Consider the following 22,256-nt stretch of genomic DNA (forward strand, 5'->3'; position numbering starts at 1 on the left):
TGATTAAGAGATCAACGAGGTCACTGTCCTCATGTTAGTTGGCCATGGAACAGGCAGAAAACAAATTACATGAGATGTCTGATAGAAGGTGTGAGGGAAATAAAGAGAAGGGCCAGAAAACATGACTGGGAAAGCCACTCCAGACAGGTGCTTGGGGCTCCAGGAGAGAGCTTGAGCGTAGGAGCCAGTCAAGAGGAGTGAAGGAGGAGGCACAGGCACGCAGCCTCAGACCACTGGGAGGTTGGGGCAGGGACTAGAGGGGAGGCTGCTGTGGCTGAGACACTACAGTCTGGAGCAGTGGGGCAGTCACTCAGTGGATCTTGGGGTGCTTTCATTGAGCACTAGAGTTTAAATGTGGAACGGCGAGTTCTGATTATAGATCACTTGGCCGCTCAATGAGACATAGATAATGCTGCTCAATCCCAGACCATTCCAAACAGTCACCTTTGTACTTTAGGGACTTGCATTCTTGAGTTCAACAACTGTGGAACCTTTTATTTTTATATTTTATTTAAGTCAGTGAGCCACCTCTAGTGAGTGGTGACCTGAGATTTGACTCTAGATGTTATACCTTTCACACTCTGCTGTGTTGTTATGTCTTTTGCAGTGGATTGTCTGTTCTTTGGTAAACTGGAAACAAATGGCATAGGGTTCTGGTAGACTGCCTCCTCCTGGAAACCCACTCAGGTGTGAGGTGTGAGGGTGCAGCCTCCGCTGGAGTAGTCAGGGTGGTCACATGGCCTTGTGTCCATGTGTGTCTAGAAGAGTAGACTGCATAGGGCAAGTGTTCTGAGGTCCTTAGGGAGCCACCCGCTCCTCTTTTATTTTATTTTTTAAAAGACTGTATTAAAGACAGGTTTACTGGGAAGCTGCTCTCAGGTGAATTCACTAGTCTCAAGGACTGAGGACAGGGAAGTCACCATGGGGGTCGGGGGAAGAAGCAGCAGAGAAAAGAGAGTAGGAAGCCACTCTTGGTTTCATTAAGTATTTTTATGATCCTACTACTTGTTTGGTGCAAGTCACAGGTTTCTTTTCTCTTTCTCAGTTGTCCCTCACATCACAGATGCAATTCAAGAGTGGGTGATGAGACAGGCGTTAATACCTGTAGACGAAGATGGCTTAGAACCTCAAGTGTGTGTTATTGAGGTTTGTATGACTCTTGTCTCTGTGAACTAATTCAGTCATCCTGTCCTTAGCCACCAATAGAACCATGACCAGTGAGATCCCACCCGTCCATTCGTGTCCATGCAGTGCACAGCACTGCTGTCTTCACCCATGCTTCCTTCTGTGTGTGCTGGACAATCTAACACTTGCCTCGCAGTGGCAGGACACATTTTTGTCCCTCCCTTGCTGTTGGCAGCCCTTTGCTTACCTCTGGCAGAGCTGACCCTGTTAGCCTCCTCTGCTTTATTTCTATTCTACTGTCTGTTCATTCCAGGACTGGAGCTCAAAAGTCCTAACGGTTTTGCTATCTATAACTGGTAGTTTTTACTAGAAAAGTTATTTATAATTAACTAAGGAGACACATCTAGGTTTCATTCTGTCTGTCTATTCTTTGTGGCTCTCAAGTGAATTAAAGGTACCTAAGAATTACAGTTTAGTTTCTGGAACATTTCTTTTTTTGGGGTTGGGTTTGAGGCAGGGTTTCTGTGTGTAGCTTTGGCTGTCCTTAAACTAGCCCTGTAGACCAGGCTAGCTTTGAACTTAGAGTTCTGTCTGAATTGAGATAGCACATGCTAGAGAGTTGGTGTTAACTTCTGATGTGTTGTGTCCTTTCAGCTTGGTGGCACAGTGGGAGACATTGAAAGCATGCCCTTCATTGAGGCCTTCCGCCAGTTCCAGTTCAAGGTCAAGAAGGAGAACTTTTGTAATATCCATGTCAGTCTGGTTCCTCAGGTAAGGCATGCAGTTTGACTCTAATAGCTTTCAACACTGGAGGTGCTGGATGGAACTCCCTGTGAGTTTATTACAGTCGCATTCTTATATTTACTTATTTGGTGTGTGTGTTGGTCAGGGGAGGGCATACATGCTCATACCTGCTAAAAGATTAAATAGAAAACATTTAAAAAATAAATCAGGACAGTAGTAATTAAAGATGGTAGTTTGAGGGCTGGGGAGATGGCTCAGCGGTTAAGAGCACCCGACTGCTCTTCCAGAGGTCATGAGTTCAATTCCCAGCAACCACATGGTGGCTCACAGCCATCTGTAAAGAGATCCGATGCCCTCTTCTGGTGTATCTGAAGACAGCTACAGTGTACTTAAATATAATAAATAAATAAATCTTTTTTAAAAAAAGATGGTAGATTGAACATGTATACTCGTCTTTACTATCTGTCAAAGTAAAATAATTTCTTAAGGCAGAGATTCAAAAAAGATAGACAGCATGGAGAAGATGTGGTGGTAATAAAAATAAGGAATTCCCAGGCTGCTGAAGGAGCAGCCTTGCAGCAGGGGATGTTGAGAAGTCGTCCTTTTCCCGGGGACTATCCAGAGGCTGGGGATGGGCAGTGAGAGGCTTTCAGGCTCTTCTGGGAGCAGATAGGAATGAGGGATCACTACCTGTTGCTTAGGAGAGGTGAACTACCTATTTACGTGCTTGTGTGTTCCGTCAGGCACCTGTGTTTCTCCCTTGCTGTAAGATGGCCCTGGGGAGGGTTTCCTGACAAGCAGACACTGTGGACAGTTGAGAACAGTGATGCTGACCATAAACCTGCCGTGTCACTGAGATGCCTTGCGGTCTTCTACCTGCTGGGTTTCAGAGTCTTCAGAGCCAGGGTGGGCCCCTCCCCATGGGAAATCTGAGACTCCTGTATGAGTAGCCTAGGAGAAGACACTAACCCTAAGGTTCCCCAGTCACCAGCCTGGGAACTTGTCACTTATAGGGAACTCGTGGTTTGCTTTCAGATAAGAGTCAGCAGCCAGTGTCTGCATGTGCTCAGCAGGAGCTGTATAGCGGACAGGAACATAAGCAGGCAGAGATCGAAGTTAGGAACTGGGTAAATGACGATGAAAGTGTGAAGGAGGGAGGGTGAAGGGATTCCCAGGAAGTAGGGCAGACAGAAGAGACAGACATTAGCGCACTGGTCCAGATGTGTTATATATAAGAGCACATCCTGAAAATCACAACACAGAAACGAAGAAGGAAATGTAGCCTGAGGCAGGTTGTCACGCTGTGGCTGGGGGCCAAGGGTTACTGCTGGGCTATGGAAATAGAGCCATATTCCTTAGTGAACGTGTCATCTTGGCTGCTTTATCCTGAAACAACAGAGTTGAGTATTTATGAAAAGCCATATGGTTCATAAAGCTCAAAAGAATAGTAATGGGTTTTGAGATAGACAGCGTGGGGTTGGGGTTAGCTCAGTGGTAGGCGCTTGCCTAGCTTCAGGCCCTGGGTTGGGTCCAGCTCCAAAAAAAAGGAAAAAAAAGATGACACGTGTAGCCGTGGGTACCTCACAGTGGTCTGGACTCACTGTAGTCGAGGCTGCTGGCCTTGAGCATTTGGCATCCTCAGTGTTTAGACAATGCATGAGCCACAATGCAAGCTGGAACCTAAAATACCATTAAAACTTTTCAGAGTTTTCTGACCGCTGCTCTGAACAAGGAAACTTCAAGATACAGTTTCTAGATTGAAAAAGCCCAGGGAGTGCTCACTATATTGGATGTAAAATGGCCAGCACTAAGGTTATTAGCTAGGAGAGTACAGAATAATGGAGCAGAAGGCCTCAAAGGCTCATAGGAAAAAAATCAAAAGTTAGTATGCAAAACTAGGAGCCAGAAGGAAGTGGAGCCGTGGCATTCAAACATTCTGAGGCAGCGTTTCTCAGCCTTCTAAAGGAATGCTGCAACCCCTTTACTACACTAGTAACCCCAGCCATAAAATTATTTATTTATTTTTTCTGGAGCTGGGGACCGAACCCAGGACCTTGCGCTTGCTAGGCAAGTGCTCTACCACTGAGCTAAATCCCCAACCCCCCATACAATTATTTTTTTGCTACTTTCTAACTAGTTTTGTTACAGTTAGGAATTGTTATGTAAATATCTGGTTTCTGATGGTCTTAGGTGACCCCTATGAATAAGGCACAGGTTGAGAGTAGCTGTTCTAAGGGAAGGTTCTTTTTACCTGAGAACTGTAAACCTAGCAGATTTGCCTTAAGTGTGGGAAGATCATAAAGATACTTTACTATACACAGAAGTATGACACATGTCTTACCTGGACAGGTCTTTACATGCTCAAAAGTGTGCACGGCTGAAGAGGAAGGTGTCATGGCACAGGACAGAGAGCTCATCAGAAGTGCCTCAGACAAACTGAGAAGTACAGGGAGATGAGTTGAGACTCAGAGTTAACATGGGGATCAGCTCAGGGCAACCCTTGTCCTGAGTGTGGGTGAAGCCCTGGTTCAGTTATTACCCAAAATATATAGATATAAGCAGAGCCATTATTTGGAGGGTTTGGAGAGTGGGAGGACAGGGCCATGAAATAGTCTATTAAGCCAAACCCCATAGAACCAGAAGACTCTAAAAATCTAGGCTGAATTGTATAAATTCTTCACTCAGAGGTTTAAGGAAAAGTCATGCTAAGAATTTTTCATAGAGAAATGAACCACTTCTTTTTTTTCCCTTTTGTGAAACAGCCAAGTTCAACAGGGGAACAGAAGACAAAACCCACTCAGAACAGTGTTCGGGAACTTAGAGGACTCGGGCTGTCTCCAGACTTAGTAAGATTTCCTAAGATGTCATCTCCCAATTCTGATAAACTGTGGCCTAGATGGCGGGATGGATGTTTGTCAGCATGTTTGATGGAGGAGATAGTGCACCGAGTGGGGCTGGAGTTTGTGTGGACTTCCTGGGTCTTGCTTCTTGCTGTCCTCCATTCCTCCTGAGAACATTAAGGAGGAAAAGCAGTCAGGCAGCTCCTGAAGTTCACTCATTTCTCCTTTGCTGTCTCTCATACTCTCCTCGGGATGTAGGAGCTTCGGTGAAAAGAGCAGATAGCGTGTGTTTGTGGATCATGTGCACTGTGTTTGGAACTGACATTTTCATCTCTATTTTAATTCCAGTTGTGACTAAGCCCTACTTTGACCCTTCTTTCTACCCAGAGTCCCTTGTTTTCTTAATTGCTAGGTGGTGTGCAGATGCTCAAATCCTCTTGACACATCTGTGAAAGAGAAAATATCAATGTTCTGCCATGTGGAACCCGAACAAGTAAGTAAGATTTCAGCTCTGGAAATGGCTTTTTACTTCTGCTTGTCTAAAGCTAGACCGTGATCCACTTCTCAAGACTTGTTATGTCGTAGGAAAGAGACAGAAAACTGTCCCCTAGGGCTTAACACTTTTCCTCTCCTCTCCCATCCCCTGCTCTTTATGCTGTTTGGGGTGACTGTCTCTAGGGTCTCACCTTATTTCTTGGTACCCCAGAACCTTGTGCATGCTAGTCAAGTTCTCTTACGATTGAGCTGTCTCAGGCCTGTAGTTTTACTTTGAAGTTCACTCTTGCCTTGTCTTTATGCTTGTCTAGTCTTAGTCTCTCACAGGTGTGTGCCCCCAACCTACCTATTGCTTTGCTTTTGTGATTTTGGTGAATCCAACCAATTACACACTGTTAACATGGTAAATAGGGAATCTCCAAAAAGATCGCCAGAGAATGCAGTTTTGCCTTACTTAAGTGTGTATACCCCAAACCAGTTCAGGCCAGATCAACCCTTCTATTTTTCATACCCAGCTGTGTTGGGAGTTTCCTTAGCTACACACTGCCTAAACTTGATTGTCATGTCACCAGCAGGGAGATTTACACTGTTGTTCAGAGATGGCAGTACATGTAGTTTGGTGCAGGTTGGAGGCGGAGGGAATCTGAGGTTGCTAGGTGCATTGTTTGAAGATGGGTGTGCTTGCATAATATGTGCAAGTGAAGGAACGAGGTTGTTACGTACATTTTTAAAGGGAGGCTATATAACCCAAAACCAAACGTGGGCCCCAAGCTAGACTGTCCCCTGTTTGCCTGCCACACTGTCTTTAACCCTCAGAACTAATCACTTCCCTTTCTGGGTTGCTTGCATGTCTCATATATGCTGGGCATGAACCTGTTTTATGCCCCGTGATACATATATACACATGCATGTGTAATCCATTTTAATGTTTCTGCAGCCTGGTGTCCTGGACGTTATAGCTCCCACATATTTTTGTCTGTGGCAGCGTTAATAGAACCTGTGATATCTAAGTGTGGTACTTATTTATGGAAACACTAGTGGATGTAAATCGAGCTTAAGGCATTGGTCAGTGTGTTAAGAGTATCTTTTTAAAGTTTTGTGTTTGAGTGTTTATTTGCGTGCATGTCTCTGCATGGTGTGCATGCCTAGTGTCTGTAGAGGTCAGGAGAGGGACTGCATCTGGAATTAGAGTCGCAGATGGTTGTGACCTACCTTGTGGGTGCTGGGACTTAAACCGAGTTCTCCGGGTGAACAGCCAGTGTTCCTAACAGCCAAACCATCTCTTTAGCCTCATCTCTTCATTCTTACAGCAAAATGCTTGAGGCAACTAATTTAATAAAGAAAGGTTTATTATAGTTGGAAACTGAAAGTCTAAAGCATAGTTCAGACTCTGGGATGGACCTGTGGTGGCAGCTGGGAGAGTGCAGGAGTTGGAAAGATCAACTTTCCATTCCAGCTGCAGAGAGATTGAGGGACCAGATTCCTTATGGAAATCCAGGAATTATACAAAGAGTATCATAATTCCTGCCAAGGGCAGGATTCCCAACGTCTCAAGAACCTCCTAGGCTTGGTCTTAAGAGTTCCCCAGCACCTTCCAGTTATGTCAGCTTGGGCTTGACTCTCCAGCCACGTGGGCACTGGAGGGGCTCCAAACCATGTAGAAACCGTAGTACTAAGAATTGCCTGAAGGAGATGAAAAGAAAGGTGCAGTCAAGGAGTTTCCAGATGAGAGTATGTAGAATTTGTTTTACTGCTCCATGACTGAGGGTCAGGAGACAGCAGGAGAGCCCAGCTAACCTCGTGAGAACAGCAAAGCAGGGGCCTTAAAGTGAGAGCAGTCCACTTAGTGAAACTCGAGGGGCACTGGTCAGAAGGGCAGTTCAGATCATTGGCCTGCATGGAGCAAGGGGAAAGTTCCTTGACCTTTACAGAGGACTTCTCCCAGGAGGACTCGGGCCTTGGGATAAAGGCATCTGGGGCTGGGGTCGGGTTCGTTGCATGACTCCTGAGTCAGGGGTTCCTTCTCAGGTTCTGCTTTATACTCAAACCACTGAGCATAGAATGGCTTTCACTTTTCCACGGTGGCCCTTTATCTCAGGTATTTCTGTCTTTACAAGTGAAGAGAGGAGATTCCTTTCTTTAGCAGAATTGACTTTGAGAAGAATTCTGCTCAGGGCGTGTTAGCACTGTAATCCCTGCATTTGGGAGGCAGAGACAGGTGGAGCTCTGTCAGCTTGAGGCCCCCTTGTCTACAAAGCTAGTGTCAGAACAGCCAACACAAAACAAAACCAGAGAATGTGGAAAACCCCAAAGCTGAAGTGAGTGCTCCCTCATAACAGAGTTGAATTTCAAATCTTTTGCCTGTTGTAAACATTGGCTTGTTTTGTCAGTTTCTAAGAGCTTATTTGAATGTGATCTTTTTGTTATGTATGTGATGTGCAATGGGCCTCTAGTTTGCTTTTAAGCTCTTAGTGTCCCACAGAAGCTTTTAAATGTTCAGTGTCTTCTTTTGTGGGTTGTGCTCCTTTCTGGCTGTTTGAGAACTCTGCTTAATCACAATCATGAAGCGTTTCCTCAATTTTTGCAAAAGTTTTAATTTAGAAAAGACATATTTTGAGTTGGTGTTTGTGTTCAATAAAAGAGTAAGAAAACATTGTTTTGTGTATGTATATCCAGATATGCAGCTCTGTTTGTTGAAAGGACTACTTTGTGATAATCATTTTTTTTGCACTGTATATAAGATTTGTTTCATCAACTTTACACATATATACGTATATCTTCATAATTTTTGTTAACTATAGTAAATGATATTTTTAGAAATTGTATTCTTGATTAGAAAAGGACCACACATGAGGCACCTTAGTGATTTCTTTGATTCATGGCCTAGCATCCTACTAAAATTCTGTTAGACACAGATAATTGTAATTCCTTGTCTTTTCTGGGTACATATGGGCAGTAGTGACACGTGCACAGTTCTAGAAAATTACCTTTTTTTGTTCCAAAATAAAGTGTCCCTCCACCCCCAAGGTCATATAGATAGATATAACCAAAGCTATTTGCTTTTATCTAAGCACCTGTTAAATCACTTTTTTAAACAGGTGATCTGTGTTCACGACGTCTCATCCATCTACCGGGTGCCCTTGCTGTTAGAGGAGCAAGGGGTGGTGGACTACTTTCTTCGGAGACTCGACCTTCCCGTTGAGAGACAGTCACGGAAGATGCTGATGAAGTGGAAGGAGATGGCAGACAGGTCTGCCTCCTCATACGCAGTTGGCGTGCATGCCGTCATCTTTTGCGAGGCTCCACCGTGCTGTAAAAATGTGTTAGCACTCCTGAGAGTAAAGGTGCTCATAGAAGAGAGGCTCAGAGGCTAATCAGGGCTTTCTAGTCAGCACAGCACAGAGGAGGAGGCCTGGCCGGGTGCGGCCTCTTCCTGGGCCTCTCGGCAGAGTTCAGATTACAACACTAACAGCTTAGCAGCACCAACAGCAGCCTAGTGGCAGAGGACACACATATTCCTAGAGCCCCTGTGAGCGCTGGCCTTGGCTGCAGTGCTCTTGTTGTGTTTCTGTTATCTAAGCACTCCATTCCATCTACAGGAAAGGGCTGAACAGGGGAAGGCTGCTGCCACCTTGTCCTGAAGCCCTGAGATTGTCTCATTTCTAAGGTACTTAGTCGCAGTGTAGAGCAAGGCGAACCAAGTGGACGTGGGAAGTTACTGTGGTGGCAGTGTAAGCACACACAGCAAGCAGGTCCTTGTTCTCTTGTCTGTGGTAACTGCTTCACTTTGACGGTCTCTGACTTCGGTTTTGGCCATTTATATGGTATGTTTTGTGTACATTTGTATGTAGCTACAAAAAACAGCCTATAGTTTTTAAATGGTCGTTTTGATAAAACATGAAACACTGTCAATCTTATTTCAAAATGAAACATTTTAATGAGTGTGGCCATTTCTTCTATGACTGTATCATAATTTGACTTACCACATTAACTCTTATGAACTGTTTGTTTAGCTCCCTCCCTTGGGATGTTTTTAAAAATGACATTTATTTTTATTTATTTTGATTATTTGTGCATGCCACAGAGTGTATGTGGAAGTTAGAGGACAGCTTGTGGGGATCTGTTTTTTTGTTTTTTTGTTTTCTTTCCATCATGGGTTCTGGGGCTCAGATCTTCATGCTCTATGGCAAGTGCTTTTAACCACTGAGCCATCTCATAAGCTCCAATCCTACTCTTTGCCAAGTCTGCCCAGTTGATCTGAGGGTCATCTTTACTGCTCTGTGCACAGTATTGAGGTGATGCTCTCTGGTTATCATTTTCCCAGGCATGTTTCCTGTTTCATGTAATTTTAGTCTCATGATGGTGTAGACATTACAAGTAACTGTCGCGACCTTTGTTTGCCAGATACGACCGCTTGCTGGAGACCTGCTCTATTGCTCTTGTGGGCAAATACACCAAATTCTCAGACTCGTACGCCTCTGTCATTAAAGCTCTGGAGCACTCTGCATTGGCTATTAACCACAAGTTGGAGATCAAGGTAAGGAAGGGGTGTGTAGGTGCAGCTAAGGAGTAAATGGAGACAGTGTGTGCCTGTGTGTTAACCATTTAAGATGGTTTTGGCGGGGAGATGTAGGTACATGTGGGTCCATGGTGTGTACTGTGGTATAAATATGGAGTAGACAGTTTGTAAAGTCAGTTCTTTTCTTCCACAGCGTTGGTTTTAGGGACTAAACTAGGTTGTCAGGACTGATGAATCATTTCAGAGACTCAAGCTTACCTGATTTATAGCTTTTGGATGGAGCTCTGTGTTCATTTTTAGGGATAAGAAAGATTTATATTGGCTGCTGGCTCCAAGAAGACACTAGAATATTTTTCAGAAGTTATGAAAGAGCCTTAGTGCATGGGTCTGAGTGTCAATCCCTGTGGAATAGGAGGGCTTTGTGGACATAGGTACAGTGCACAGCTGAGGGCACTGCCTAAGATTCCTTTCCCAGTAGATGCTCTGATGATGTCAGTACAGTGTCCTAGCAAGGTTCATGGTTAAGGACACAAGACTACAGAGCAGGTAGCCAGGCCTTGGGTGGTGGCTTTGGTGCCCAAGTGCTCTGTGATCTTAGATTTTTTGTTTATGCTTTTTTATTTATTATATATGAGTACACTGTAATTCTCCTTAGACACACCAGAAGAGGGCTCCAGATCCCATTAGAGATGGTTGTGAGCCACCATGTGGTTGCTGGGAACTGACCTCAGGACTTCTGGAAGAGCAGTCAGTGCTTTTAACCACTGAGTCATGCTTCCAGCCCAATCTTGGATATCTCAGTTCCCTTTAAAAGGGGATTATGATAGCCCTTCCTCCTGTGGTTAAGAACTAATTGTTTACTGGGAACTGCTGATACTGAGTCTTCCATATAGTAACTTGCTGGATATATTCATTGCCCTGGGAAGTTAGCTGGTTGGTTCCTTTAGAGATTTTGTTCTATTGCACTGGCTGGAGCTTTTTGGGAGATGGAGGACAGGAGAGTGGGAGTTTGGTGCCCAGGGGCTCATGTAGCTGTGCCCACAGTTGGTGTTAAGGTTTGCTGCCCGTTTCTCCACATAGTTCTATGATAATCAAGTGTGCTGGGACATAGGTTCCTATGGAGTGACTTGGTATATGGGTTAAGAAACGGAAGACCTCAGTTTACTACCTTGACTCTTTTTTTTTTTTTTTTTTTTTGGGTAGTTCTTTCTGTAATTGATTTATTTTATCTGTTTGAGGTTAGCTGGTGGCCGCCACGTGTTCACTGGTAGAAGTTGAGAGAAGAATAAAGAAGAATAAAAAGGCTTTTCATGAATATTGAGGCTCTCAGACATAGAGAGCACACCTAGGAGAGAGAATCACCTACCTTGCTGGATATATGAGAGGGGTAGACTTCTCAAGGGAGGTCCTGAGGAGGTTGAAAAGTGTTGAGAAGGCAGAGGGAAAGAAGATTGTCCAAGGGCCTGGGGATGAAGAATATTTGGGAATTCAGTATGAATTGGAGAGGGTCTGCAGGTAGCGTTGAGGACATGAACTGTGTCAGCATAGATTTACCCTGGGGTTTAGGGAATAACTTCAAGGTATTAGACAGGGGAGATTAGGATCAGTAGCAGAAAAGAACCTTATTTTAAAAATAATCAGAAGACTTTAAAAGAGAATGCTACAAGAAATAAACCAGGTATAATCTGAGCAGGTTTTAGGTCAAGCAGTTGTGATCAAGGTAGGATCAGAACTTCAAGGTCATTTTTATCTTCATTGTATTAAGAATCAAATACTGCTAAGTGCTCATATCTTATTAAAAAATTATATTATCTGTATTAGCAACAATACATCATACTTTAAGTTTGAATCCAGCTTGGAATATATGAGACCTGTCTCAGAAAGGAAGGGGACAGGGAAGGAAGGAAGTTGTTAAATAAGATGCTTGTGAAGAGATGCTTGGCACTTGGTTTTCACAGGAATAATTAATTGCACATGAGTTCAGCTGGGCGGGTGGCACATACCCATAAGGTGGCTGAGAGGACAGGGACCTCGTGCTCTGCTGCCAGGAAGGCAGTTAAAGATGCACTGCTTGAGAAGGCATTCAACAGTTTCCTGTAAAAGTAGAATGGCATGGCCTATGCTTTCACACCAGGCATTTACTCCCGAGGAGTGGAAATGTTTGGGGCTGTGGAGGTAGCGTGGTGGGTAGAGAGCTTAATCTCTGCACCACATAAACCGTGCATGGTGCTGTCTGCTTGTAATCTCAGCACTCGGGAGGCAGAGACAGGAGGATCAGGAAATCAGCGTCATTCTCAGCTACATAAGACAGGTGGGCTGTATGAGACCCTGTTTAAACAAACAACAAAACACAAAAACCAAAACCTAAAACAAAACAAAAAGCACAAAAAGATTTTATACAAGTGGACACAGGCATACCACCTCAAGTTTGGAGACAACCTAAACGTCTATGGAAGGTCAGTGTAGAATGTGATGTGTTTGTAGTAGAAATTGACTCAGCAATACAGAGAGACATGTCATAGTGCAGCAGCACGGGTGGATATCGGACAGCCTGAACAAAAGAAGCCAGGCTGAAGACTACAGCTGTGTGACTCCATTTACATGGAGTTCTAGAAGAGACATGGAGTTGTAGAAGAGGCAAGACCAGTCTGGTGGCAGAATCAGCCCTGTGGTTGTATAAAACTGAGAAGCAGGGAACAGCTGTCCTTAGGCTGAAAAGGTATTTTGGGACAATGGTATTATGACTTTGACTGGGTAGTGTACATCTTTATAGGGTACCTTCTGCCTTCATGGGGTACAGATATGTCTTACGTCAGGGTCACTATTGCTGTGATAACACCATGACCAGAGCAACTTGGGGAGGGTTCGTTTGGCTTGCACTGTCACATCACAGTTTATCTGTTTATCATCAAAGGAAGCCAAGACAGGAACTCGAGCAGGGCAGGAAACGAGCTAGTAGTAGTGATGCAGAGGCCATGGAGGGTGCTGTTTACTGGCTTGTTCATCCTGCTTTTGTCTGTAGAACCCACATGGGCTCTGCTTTCTCCCGTCAATCTCATCAATCATGGAAATGTTCCACAGGCTGCATTGTTTTTTTAAGAATTATTTATTTTATGTATGTGAGTTACATTGTCTTCAGACACGCCAGAAGAGGGCATCAGATCTCATTACAGATGGTTGTGAGCCACCATGCGGTTGCTGAGAATTGAACTTAGGACCTCTGGAAGAGCAGTCAGTGCTCTTTAACTGCTAAGCCATCTCTCCAGCCCTATAGCCTGATCTTAAGGAAGCATTTTCTCAACTGAAGCTTCTTCCTCTCTGACTCTAGCTTGTGCCAAGTTGATATAAAACTAGCTGGTATAGGGTACATTGGACAAATACTTCTAAAATGTTTATCTCTTATTGTTCATAAGTTATGTCATTGTTCAGATAGAAAACAATAACAAAAAAAAGAAAACCAGCTAACATACCAACCAAACACTTAAGTGGAGGTGGCCTGGGAAGAGTGTCATTGTGTCCTCCAGTGGCTTACTTGCAAGAGGATCTAAACTGAGTGGAACGGGTAGAACTGGAATTAAAGGTTAAATAGTTGGAAAGGAAATTTAATTACGTTGTCATTTTAAAACTGAACTGAAGGGAGATGGAACACTGATAACATTATTTGAAAGTTGAGAGTATGGTTGGATTCATAAGCTGCTGTTTCTCTGCCTGCCTTGGTGCACTAGTACATCGATTCCACAGACCTGGAGCCGAGCACCCTGCAGGAAGAGCCTGTGCGCTACCATGAGGCCTGGCAGAAGCTCTGCAGTGCTCAGTAAGTAGCCTTCTCTGCCATGGCTCGTGCCAGTGAACCTGGACCTGAGCTTCTAGTGCTGCGGGAGGCCATGGCCTGTCTTTAATGATTAGACTGCCTAGCAATTGCCTGAGTTGTAGAAAAGTGCAGCTCACCATTATAGTTGGATATGAAGAAAACATTCTCATTATATTGATTCTTGCTATGTGTATTTCATCATGAGACTTAGGGTTTATTTTAAGCCAGGTCATTGATGAGTTGCCATCAGTTGGGTCTTATAAATTGTTTATGGTGGCTGTTGCTGTTACCACTATTACTATTTTGAGATGCTGAGGATCAAATCCAGGGCCATGTGCTAGGCAAATGCTGTACCACATCCCCAGGTCTGTCTTTTCTTCTTTTTCTATTTTTTTTTTTTTCTTTTTTTTTTTTTTTTTTTGAGATGTGGTTTTTTTTTTTAGCCCTGACTGACCTATAATTCTACTCTGGCCTTAAACTCAGATATCTATCAGCCTCTCTGCTCTCCAAGTGCTGGGATTAAATGAGTGTGCTACCATGTCCAGTTAGAGGGGTTTATTTTATTTTATTTTTTTAAATAGTAAGAACTAATGAAGTTTCTGCTTAGATGCTTGGTCAGTGTTACACACTGCTGAGGAAAGTCCCCTCACAGAGTCTAAGAAGAGTGTTGGAATCAGGAGGAAAAGTGAACTGATTACATATCGAACACACCCGTAGTCTGGTACTTAGGAGGCTCAGATTGTGAGTTTGAAGCCAGCCTGTGCTATGCTGAAAGACCCGTCTCAGAAAAGAAGTAGGAGTGAAGAATTTGGGGGAAGGGCAGTAGCAAGGTTCTCATTACAGACCGACAATTCTCTGTTCATGTGATGGTGCCCATGTCTTCATAAGCACAGAAAGTGCATCCACAGTCTTAGTTACAGGCTCAGTTCCTGGGGGCTGAGCTAGATGGGAAGTAAGTTCAGGGCCTTGGTGTCCTGACAGTGACTTCTTTGATGACTGAGGGCTGGATTAGTTGGAAAGGGAAGCTGCTCTGTGGTCTGTTCTCTGCAGTGGAGTGCTGGTTCCAGGAGGATTTGGTGTTCGGGGAACAGAAGGGAAAATTCAAGCAATTGCCTGGGCTCGGAAACAGAAGAAACCTTTTTTGGGTAAGGAGTTCTGTGCCCTATTCACTCTGACAAAGAAGAATGAGAGGAAAGGAATTTTCTGGGCGAAATTCAATTACATTTATTTGTGCATGTGTGCATAGGCCATGCCATGGCACACACGGGGTTAGAGGACAACTTGCCAAGGTCTGTTTTCTCCTTCTACCATTTGTGTCCCAGGAATTGAACTCAGGTTATCAGGCTTGGTGGCAAGCACCTTTACCTACTGAGCCATCTCATTGGCCCTTAGATTGGCAATATGGAAAGTTTTAAGAGGTGGGTGCAGATGACAAGAGTTTTAACCAAGTGGACTCTCAAGAAATGACTGTTTGCAGGACATGTAAGGCTAGACTTTGTGTTCTCCTCACTTGGCAATCCAGCCAGTAACTGGGCCAAGTGATTTCCGATCCTTCCTGTTGCTGCAGATTTAGGCAGTTTTCACCTTGATCAGTTTATAAATGGAGAACTTAATGAGAGAGGATTAATAACTTGGATTAAGGTACTGCATATAGAGTCTTTAGCTGGGTAGCTCTGCAGAGCCCTGAATCTTCATGTATGTGTGTATGCACACATACACACACATGTATATAGTCCTGGTGTTAATTCAGCACAGGTCACACTTTTGGGTGTTTCTTATATTGTGTGATTTTACTCAGGACACAGACACTGACAGGCTGGGAAATGTGGGAGTTGCCTTCTCATTGGAGAGTGACATTTTTCCTTTCCTTGGAAGGTGTGTGCTTAGGAATGCAGCTAGCAGTGGTAGAATTTTCAAGAAATGTGCTGGGATGGCAAGGTAAGTGTATGTTTATCAACTGATTTCTGGAGGGTCCGACAGCCATTGTGTGCTGGTGGTTGGGAGCTGTGAGCATGATGCCTGCTTTCTCAGCACTTCTCAGTGTTCAGTGGAGTGGGCACCTTGTTCACAGTGAATCACTGCATGTCTGAGGGAGCAAGCAAGCCCGCCTTTGGCTACTGACCCTGCCTTTCTTGTTTTAAGATCCTCACTTTAACATAGTGTCCAGTACCCAGATGGTACCCAGCAAGAAGCCTCTGACCTACTGAAGGGCTGTGCAGATAGACTTGGGCTCAAGTTCTGGCTTTATTACTAATTATGGGTGGTTTTAGGCAACTTTCTGGCTTTTGTTGCCTCTAGAATGGGCATCAAAGTGATCCCTACTTCACACAGTTGTAGAAAGCTGGTGAAGGTGCTGGAGAGATGACTCAGCGGTTAAGAACTGTTCTTCCAGAGGACCCAGGTTCAAATCCCAGCACCAGCATGGCAGCTTACACCTGTCTGTAACTCCAAGATCTGATACTCTCACATAGACATACATGCAGGCAAAACATTAATACACATTAAAAAAAAAAAAAAAAAAAACAACACTCAGGAAGCAGTGGCAGGCTGATTTCTGCGTTCAAGGCCAGTGGTGTACAAATTGAGTTCCAGGATAGCCAGGGCTACACAGAGAAACATTGTCTTGGAAAAACAAACAAAAAGTAGGAGAAATGGTATAAGCAAATGGTCCCTAGCAGTCCCTGGCAGATAGAAACTTAGTGTAATATCTACGTCTTACTGGACCACAGGAGCACATCCAAAGGTCACTGGCTTCTTCACAGAGCCATTTTTGAGACTGCTACAGAATGAAGCAGTATGCAGGTATGGAAAGGCTGTTTGGCTTAGATAGTGTAAGAGAGTCTGGGAAGTTGGACTGGTCTAGGATTACTGAAGTGCTTTCATAGCTCATCTCATGCTTCTGCCTCTTCAGGGTTCCCAGTTGGGCATGTGGCCTGATGCTGTGGTTATCGTAGTTTGGACCCAGGCAGGAAACAGGACCTTACAGAAAAACCCAGTGCCCAGTGCTAGGGGCTTGATCTATTGCCTTTTTTTTTGTCTAGTGGCTTGGCTTATGGTTAGATAGTACATTTCATAAAATACAGAAGGTTGTTGAAGTCAGTCAACTTCCCAGCTATTTCAGGGGCAGGAGGAACACAGATATAAACCTGTCTACAGAGTGAGTTTCATGACAACCTTGACTACAGCAAGACCCTGTCTCAAACTAAAAGGAAAAAGGGCTGGGCATGTGTAAGCCCCTGGATTCAGATCAGTACTGCAAAGAAAAATAACAAACCAGTTAATTCCTAACTTAGCCGAGGATGACAGCATATTAAATGCTCAGGATGAAAGGTAGAAAGAGCAGTTCTTGTTCATCTCCGAGAATCTATAACAAACTGAAGATTTAATATAAGAACTATTACAGAAACATGATGAGATGATTTTAATCTACTGTGTGTAGCTTGACTTCCCAGAAAGCCGAAGATTTGGTAGGGAAAATTCACCAGTGTTTGTTGTCTTATCATAAAAATGTTCTTTCCTGAAGGGGAAAACAATGTAATGATATTTTAAATTTTAAAGTTTTCTCTCTTTCCTTTTTTTTTTTTTTTTTTTTTTTTTGGAGCTGGGGACCGAACCCAGGGCCTTGCGCTTCCTAGGCAAGCGCTCTACCACTCAAGCTAAATCCCCAACCCCTCTCTTTCCTTCTTTATCTTTTCTTTTGAGACAGTCTCACTGTGTAGCCTTAGTTGGCTTAGAGCCCTATGTAGTTTTGAACTCTCAGAGCTCCATCTATCTGAGTGCTGGGATTAAAGGAATATGCCATCACACCTGGCTATTGGTGTCCCATAATTTTCTTTCTTTCTTTTTTTTTTTTTTTTTAAAGATTTATTTATTTATTTAATGTACAGCATTCTGCCTGCATATGTGACTGCAGGCCAGAAGAGGGCACCAGATCTCATTACAGATGGTTGTGAGCCACCATGTGGTTACTGGGAATTGAACTCATGACCTCTGGAAGAGCAGTCAGTGCTCTCTTAACCACTGAGCCATCTCTCCGGCCCAAATGTGTAGCCCAGGCTGGCCTCGAACTCGTGATCCTCCTGCCTCTGCTTCCTTCAGCAAATCCTACCGGCGTGCGCCACCACAACTGGCCCATAATTTTCTAATCATTTATTTTTCTTTATTTCACCTGCATGTCTATAAGTGCACTGTGCCTGCCTGGTGTCCATGAAGGCCAGAAAGCACTGGACCCCTGGAGGTGGAGTTCTAGATGGCTGTAAATTGCCACGTGGGTACTGGAAACCATACCTGGGTCCTCTGTAAGAGCAGTGGCTGCTCTAAGTCCTTGGTCGTTCTCCGCAGCCTGTAATCATCAACTTTTAAGTCAGAGTGCTCATGATTTGATGCCTAGCAGGAAACTAGTAACTCAGGTTTTGTTTATAGCTATTTTCATAACTAACTTTTTATTTTAACTTTTCAGATGCCAATTCTACAGAGTTTGACCCTAAGACTAGTCATCCTGTGGTGAGTCAAGCATTTGAACCTCTCAGGGGCTTAGAAGGGGTAGAAGGCTATCTGTGAAGCAAGGGGGTGGGCCACTCACTGTGTTCCAATGACCCCCATTAGACCTCCTGACAATGACCTTATGGGTTTCACCTAATTCCTCACCAGTCTTTCCAGGTTACCATGGAAAGTCTTTAAATGACAGGTGTACTCCCTAATATCAAGGGGAGGTTCCCAAGTGAAATATCCTCACATCCCCTCAGCTCCTGGTGGGAAGCACGTGTCGAGGCTTGTTGCCTGGTAGCCACTGTTCTCAGAGCTCCATATTTTAACAGTTCATGTTCTTGCCAGTGCCAGTCCTGGAGGTTAGACAGGCTCAGGGTTCAGGAGCTACGGGGTGGTGATTCTTTAGTGGTAAGCGAAGCTTTCCAGGCTGTACTCCTGCTGTTGCTGGTCACCTGGGGCATGTGGCCCAGTCAGCCTGTGGGGTACTAAGGCTCACTGGGGATGGCAGTGTCGTTGTTGTGAATCCCTAGCCCGTGAATGACAGGCATGCTTAGGCATTTGCTGTGTCTGTACTGAGCATGTGCTGAGCATTGGTTGTGTATATAAGGCACCGAGGATATACCGAGGACACTGTAAAACCGGACAAAGTTTCCATCTTATTTTCTTAGCTTTTGCATATTTGTTCTAAAGTTGAAGTTTTGTTGATGTAGGAACAATGATGGGGTGAGGGACTGGAACACAGGGAAGCCTGGAGGGGTTTATAAGGTGCTCAAGTACCCTGGGCCAATAGATGACTGTAGCAGCCCCCTCTGAGGTGCCAGGCTACCTGCTCAGACGTGCTAGTGGCCGCTGCTCCAGAGGATGGCTGTCTTATGACTAGTTTAGTCCCGTGTCTGTTCCTATGCCACAGCACAGAGCCTTTGACATCCCAAGTGCTAGGGCAGGGGCACCATGAGGCAGGCTGAAGCACTGAGTTCCTGCCCTGGAGGGCTCCACTTGGGGAAGGCGGTCTGGCTCTAACAGAAGCAGAGTATGGTAGTCAGACTTGTTTTCTGAACACCTCTAGGTCATAGACATGCCAGAACATAACCCTGGGCAAATGGGTGGAACCATGAGGCTGGGCAAGAGGAGAACCCTGTTCCAGACCAAGAACTCAGTCATGAGTAAGTTGTTTCACGAGTCTGGCTTTTGTCCTGGTCTGTGCAGCACCTGTGGGCTAGCGGTTCTGTGGCTCCAAAGAGCCAGGCCAGCCTTTTCTTGGGCTGTTTTGCTACTTTTGGATTTCTTTCCTTCTCCTCATCTCATGCTTGTTTAGGATGTATGGTGTTAGGTAGATGGTCTCTGGTTATGCATCTGGGCCCTTGGGTGTGGCCACCTTAACAAAACAGGCCATTAGGTTAAACGCATTGCAATCTGTGGTTAATCCATTAAATCTGTGGTTACTTTCTTAAACTAGTAAATAGAACAATGTGGAATTTGGTGATTTAAAAAAAGTCAGTTTCACATAGTTTAATCTAAATGTTTTATTCTAACAAATCGCGATCATGGTTAAAACGTAGGGAAATCGGAGAGGAAAATGTCCCTACAAGACTTGCCCAATGGGAGCATTGTTCTTTTACCCATTGGTAGAGGTACCGATGTCTGTCTGGGGATTCCAGTCAGACTAGTTTGAGAATCATGTGAGTACCACCTGGAGGATCCTTCAACTATTCTGTCCTGTGGGTTTGGGGTCTCAGTAGGAGTGAATGAGGGGTGAGTCAGTAAGCACCCCGTTTGCACACGCTGTACTTGGACATCTGCAGTCACCACTCGCCAACCCGATTTTCATTTCCCCTCCCCCATACTGCTCTCAGGGACCTGGCTTTCTAGGAAGGTCTGCCCCGTCCCCCTTTGGCTTTTCTCAACAGCACAGGGCCCAGGAATCATTCCTCTGAATTATATCAGAGCAATAGTTATAGTTTGCATAGACTTTTGCACAGTGGTCATATAAATGGCTTGGTTTTCTGCAGGGAAACTCTATGGAGACACAGACTACTTGGAAGAAAGGCACCGCCACCGATTTGAAGTAAGGATGTGAGCCCGTTCCTTTCGTTACTTTGCAAAGAAGGTAACAGAGAGGCCAGAACAGTAAGTTTTCTTGTCCCACCAGGTGAATCCAGTCCTGAAAAAGTGCTTGGAAGAGCAAGGCTTGAAGTTTGTTGGCCAGGATGTTGAAGGCGAGAGGATGGAGATCGTGGAGCTGGAAGGTGACTGTCTGGGGAGTGATAACTCAGTGGTCAAAGTGCAGTGAGGTTTTCTTGGTGTGGGAAAACAGAAAAATGTACGTCCCCATGTGCTGGTATCACACACACCAGCAGTCCCAGCACTTGGAGAGCTGAGAGAGGAGAATCATAAATTCTAGGTCAGCCAGGGCTACAGAGCCAGACACTATCTCAAGAAAAAGGAAAGTGTGCTGTGCTTTCTCCTGACCTGGTTTGAGGAGGCTGCAGCATCAGGGGAGGAGCTTCTGACAAGGTGGGAGGTGCATACCTGCATACCTGCATACCTGTATACTGCATACCTGCATACCTGCATACCTGTATACCTGCATACCTGCATACCTATATACCTGTATACGGTATCCACAGCAGCCGTGAAGCATGAAGAGCTAGCTGACTCAGCACCACATCCTTTTTAGGTTTCTTGTGAACAGTATAGTTTAGCCTGTGCCAGTCACAGGATACTCAGATGGGGCTCTGGAGAGAAGGGGCCAAGCTTTGAGTTTCACAGTGTGTAGCAGTGTGACTGCTGCTTTGGGGTTCCCTTTTCCTACATTTTGATGATAGGCTTTTTCTAATACTCATTTTTTAACATCTTATCTTTTCACTTGATGCACAGAATGCTAATTGTCCCTTCTGAATTTGTGTTGCAGACCATCCGTTTTTCGTTGGAGTGCAGTATCACCCCGAGTTCCTGTCCAGGCCAATCAAGCCCTCCCCACCCTACTTTGGCCTCCTCCTGGCCTCTGTGGGGCGGCTCCCACATTACCTTCAGAAAGGTTGCCGGCTGTCACCCAGGTGGGACGCTAAGTCATCACAGTGAGGTTCTACACAGTCCTAAGAAAAAGCCATAGGTGTCAGGGCCTGGTCCTTGTGTAGGTGACCACATACTCCTCGTTATGCTGAAGGTTCCCATTCTTTTCTGGGATTTTGTTAGGCTGCCCGTCTTAGTGGCCAGGTCTCATCTTTGTAGTTTCTGGGTTCTGTTATTACTGCTGAGCATATCCTGTCCATGGCAAGTGGGTCACAACCAAGTAGGCATAGGCTCTATTCCTCTCTGAAACTGGCTTCTCTGGGTGGTTAGCATATCAGTGTTGAACTACTGAGGAAGGGCTGCATCTCTTGCAACTAGAGGAAGGAATTCCCTCCACAGCCTCACGTATGTGGTAGAGATGGTTGCCACATGTGGGCACGTGCTGTGTATAACAGTGGCTACAAAGATGGGGAAGTAAGTCAGTCTTAGATGGGAGAGGAGTAAACTTCTCAATTCTACAGGGACACTTACAGTGACAGAAGTGGGAGCAGCTCCCCTGACTCTGAAATCACTGAACTGAAGTTTCCATCAATAAGTCAGGACTGATCTGGTAAGTAAGTGGCTTTTTCTTTTTCTTTTTCTTTTCTTTTTTTTTTTTTTAATTATTTATATGAGTCCACTGTAGCTGTCTTCAGACACACCAGAAGAGGGCATCAGATCCCATTACAGATGGTTGTGAGCCACCATGTGGTTGCTGGGATTTGAACTCAGGACCTCTGGAAGAGCAGAGGGTGACTCTTAACCACTGAGCCATCTTTTCAGCCCCAGTAAGTGACATTTTTAATGTTTAGTAAAAAATAGAAAAAGTGGTTACAGACTCCCTAAGAGCTCACAGGCCAGCCAGCTTGGCTCTGCCTGTGAGCTGCAGTTCACAAATTGTCATCTCACAGAGAAAGCTGGAGACTGACAGGAAGATGTCTCCACTGTCACCCTCTGTCTCCCACACTCTGTGTAAGCGCACCCACAGGTGCATGCACCACATGTCTCCATTGTCAGTCGTTGGGAGTTGCCTGCCTGTCAGCAGCCTTGACCCAGGCCGATGCTGTCCACAGTGCTTGTATCTGGCTGAGACGCAGGTTGCTTTAAGGCCTTGAAGGTCTGTGGATTTGCAAACAGGCTCCTGTCATTCTCCTACAGGAACAGGTCTTGTTCCCTATGCGGG

The 22,256-nt window shown here is 44.8% G+C and overlaps 1 protein-coding gene across 1 annotated transcript in view; it reads left to right on the forward strand.

Annotated features, from left to right (window-relative positions):
* Ctps1 (CTP synthase 1) overlaps positions 1 to 22,256 on the forward strand; it is a 29,006-nt gene that overhangs the window by 5,895 nt on the left and 855 nt on the right. The window contains exons 4-18 of the mRNA XM_032899018.1: positions 1,046 to 1,146; positions 1,780 to 1,896; positions 4,632 to 4,715; positions 5,122 to 5,202; positions 8,303 to 8,454; positions 9,609 to 9,741; positions 13,449 to 13,537; positions 14,585 to 14,679; positions 15,410 to 15,472; positions 17,994 to 18,037; positions 19,089 to 19,185; positions 20,032 to 20,087; positions 20,172 to 20,268; positions 20,934 to 21,078; positions 21,556 to 21,644. Of these exons, the coding sequence (XP_032754909.1) occupies positions 1,046 to 1,146; positions 1,780 to 1,896; positions 4,632 to 4,715; positions 5,122 to 5,202; positions 8,303 to 8,454; positions 9,609 to 9,741; positions 13,449 to 13,537; positions 14,585 to 14,679; positions 15,410 to 15,472; positions 17,994 to 18,037; positions 19,089 to 19,185; positions 20,032 to 20,087; positions 20,172 to 20,268; positions 20,934 to 21,078; positions 21,556 to 21,640 (1,439 nt within the window). The 3' untranslated portion in view covers positions 21,641 to 21,644. The remainder of the gene's footprint in view (positions 1 to 1,045; positions 1,147 to 1,779; positions 1,897 to 4,631; positions 4,716 to 5,121; positions 5,203 to 8,302; positions 8,455 to 9,608; positions 9,742 to 13,448; positions 13,538 to 14,584; positions 14,680 to 15,409; positions 15,473 to 17,993; positions 18,038 to 19,088; positions 19,186 to 20,031; positions 20,088 to 20,171; positions 20,269 to 20,933; positions 21,079 to 21,555; positions 21,645 to 22,256) is intronic.

This window comes from Rattus rattus, chromosome 1, assembly GCF_011064425.1.
Source record: "Rattus rattus isolate New Zealand chromosome 1, Rrattus_CSIRO_v1, whole genome shotgun sequence".
Lineage (NCBI taxonomy): Eukaryota > Metazoa > Chordata > Mammalia > Rodentia > Muridae > Rattus > Rattus rattus.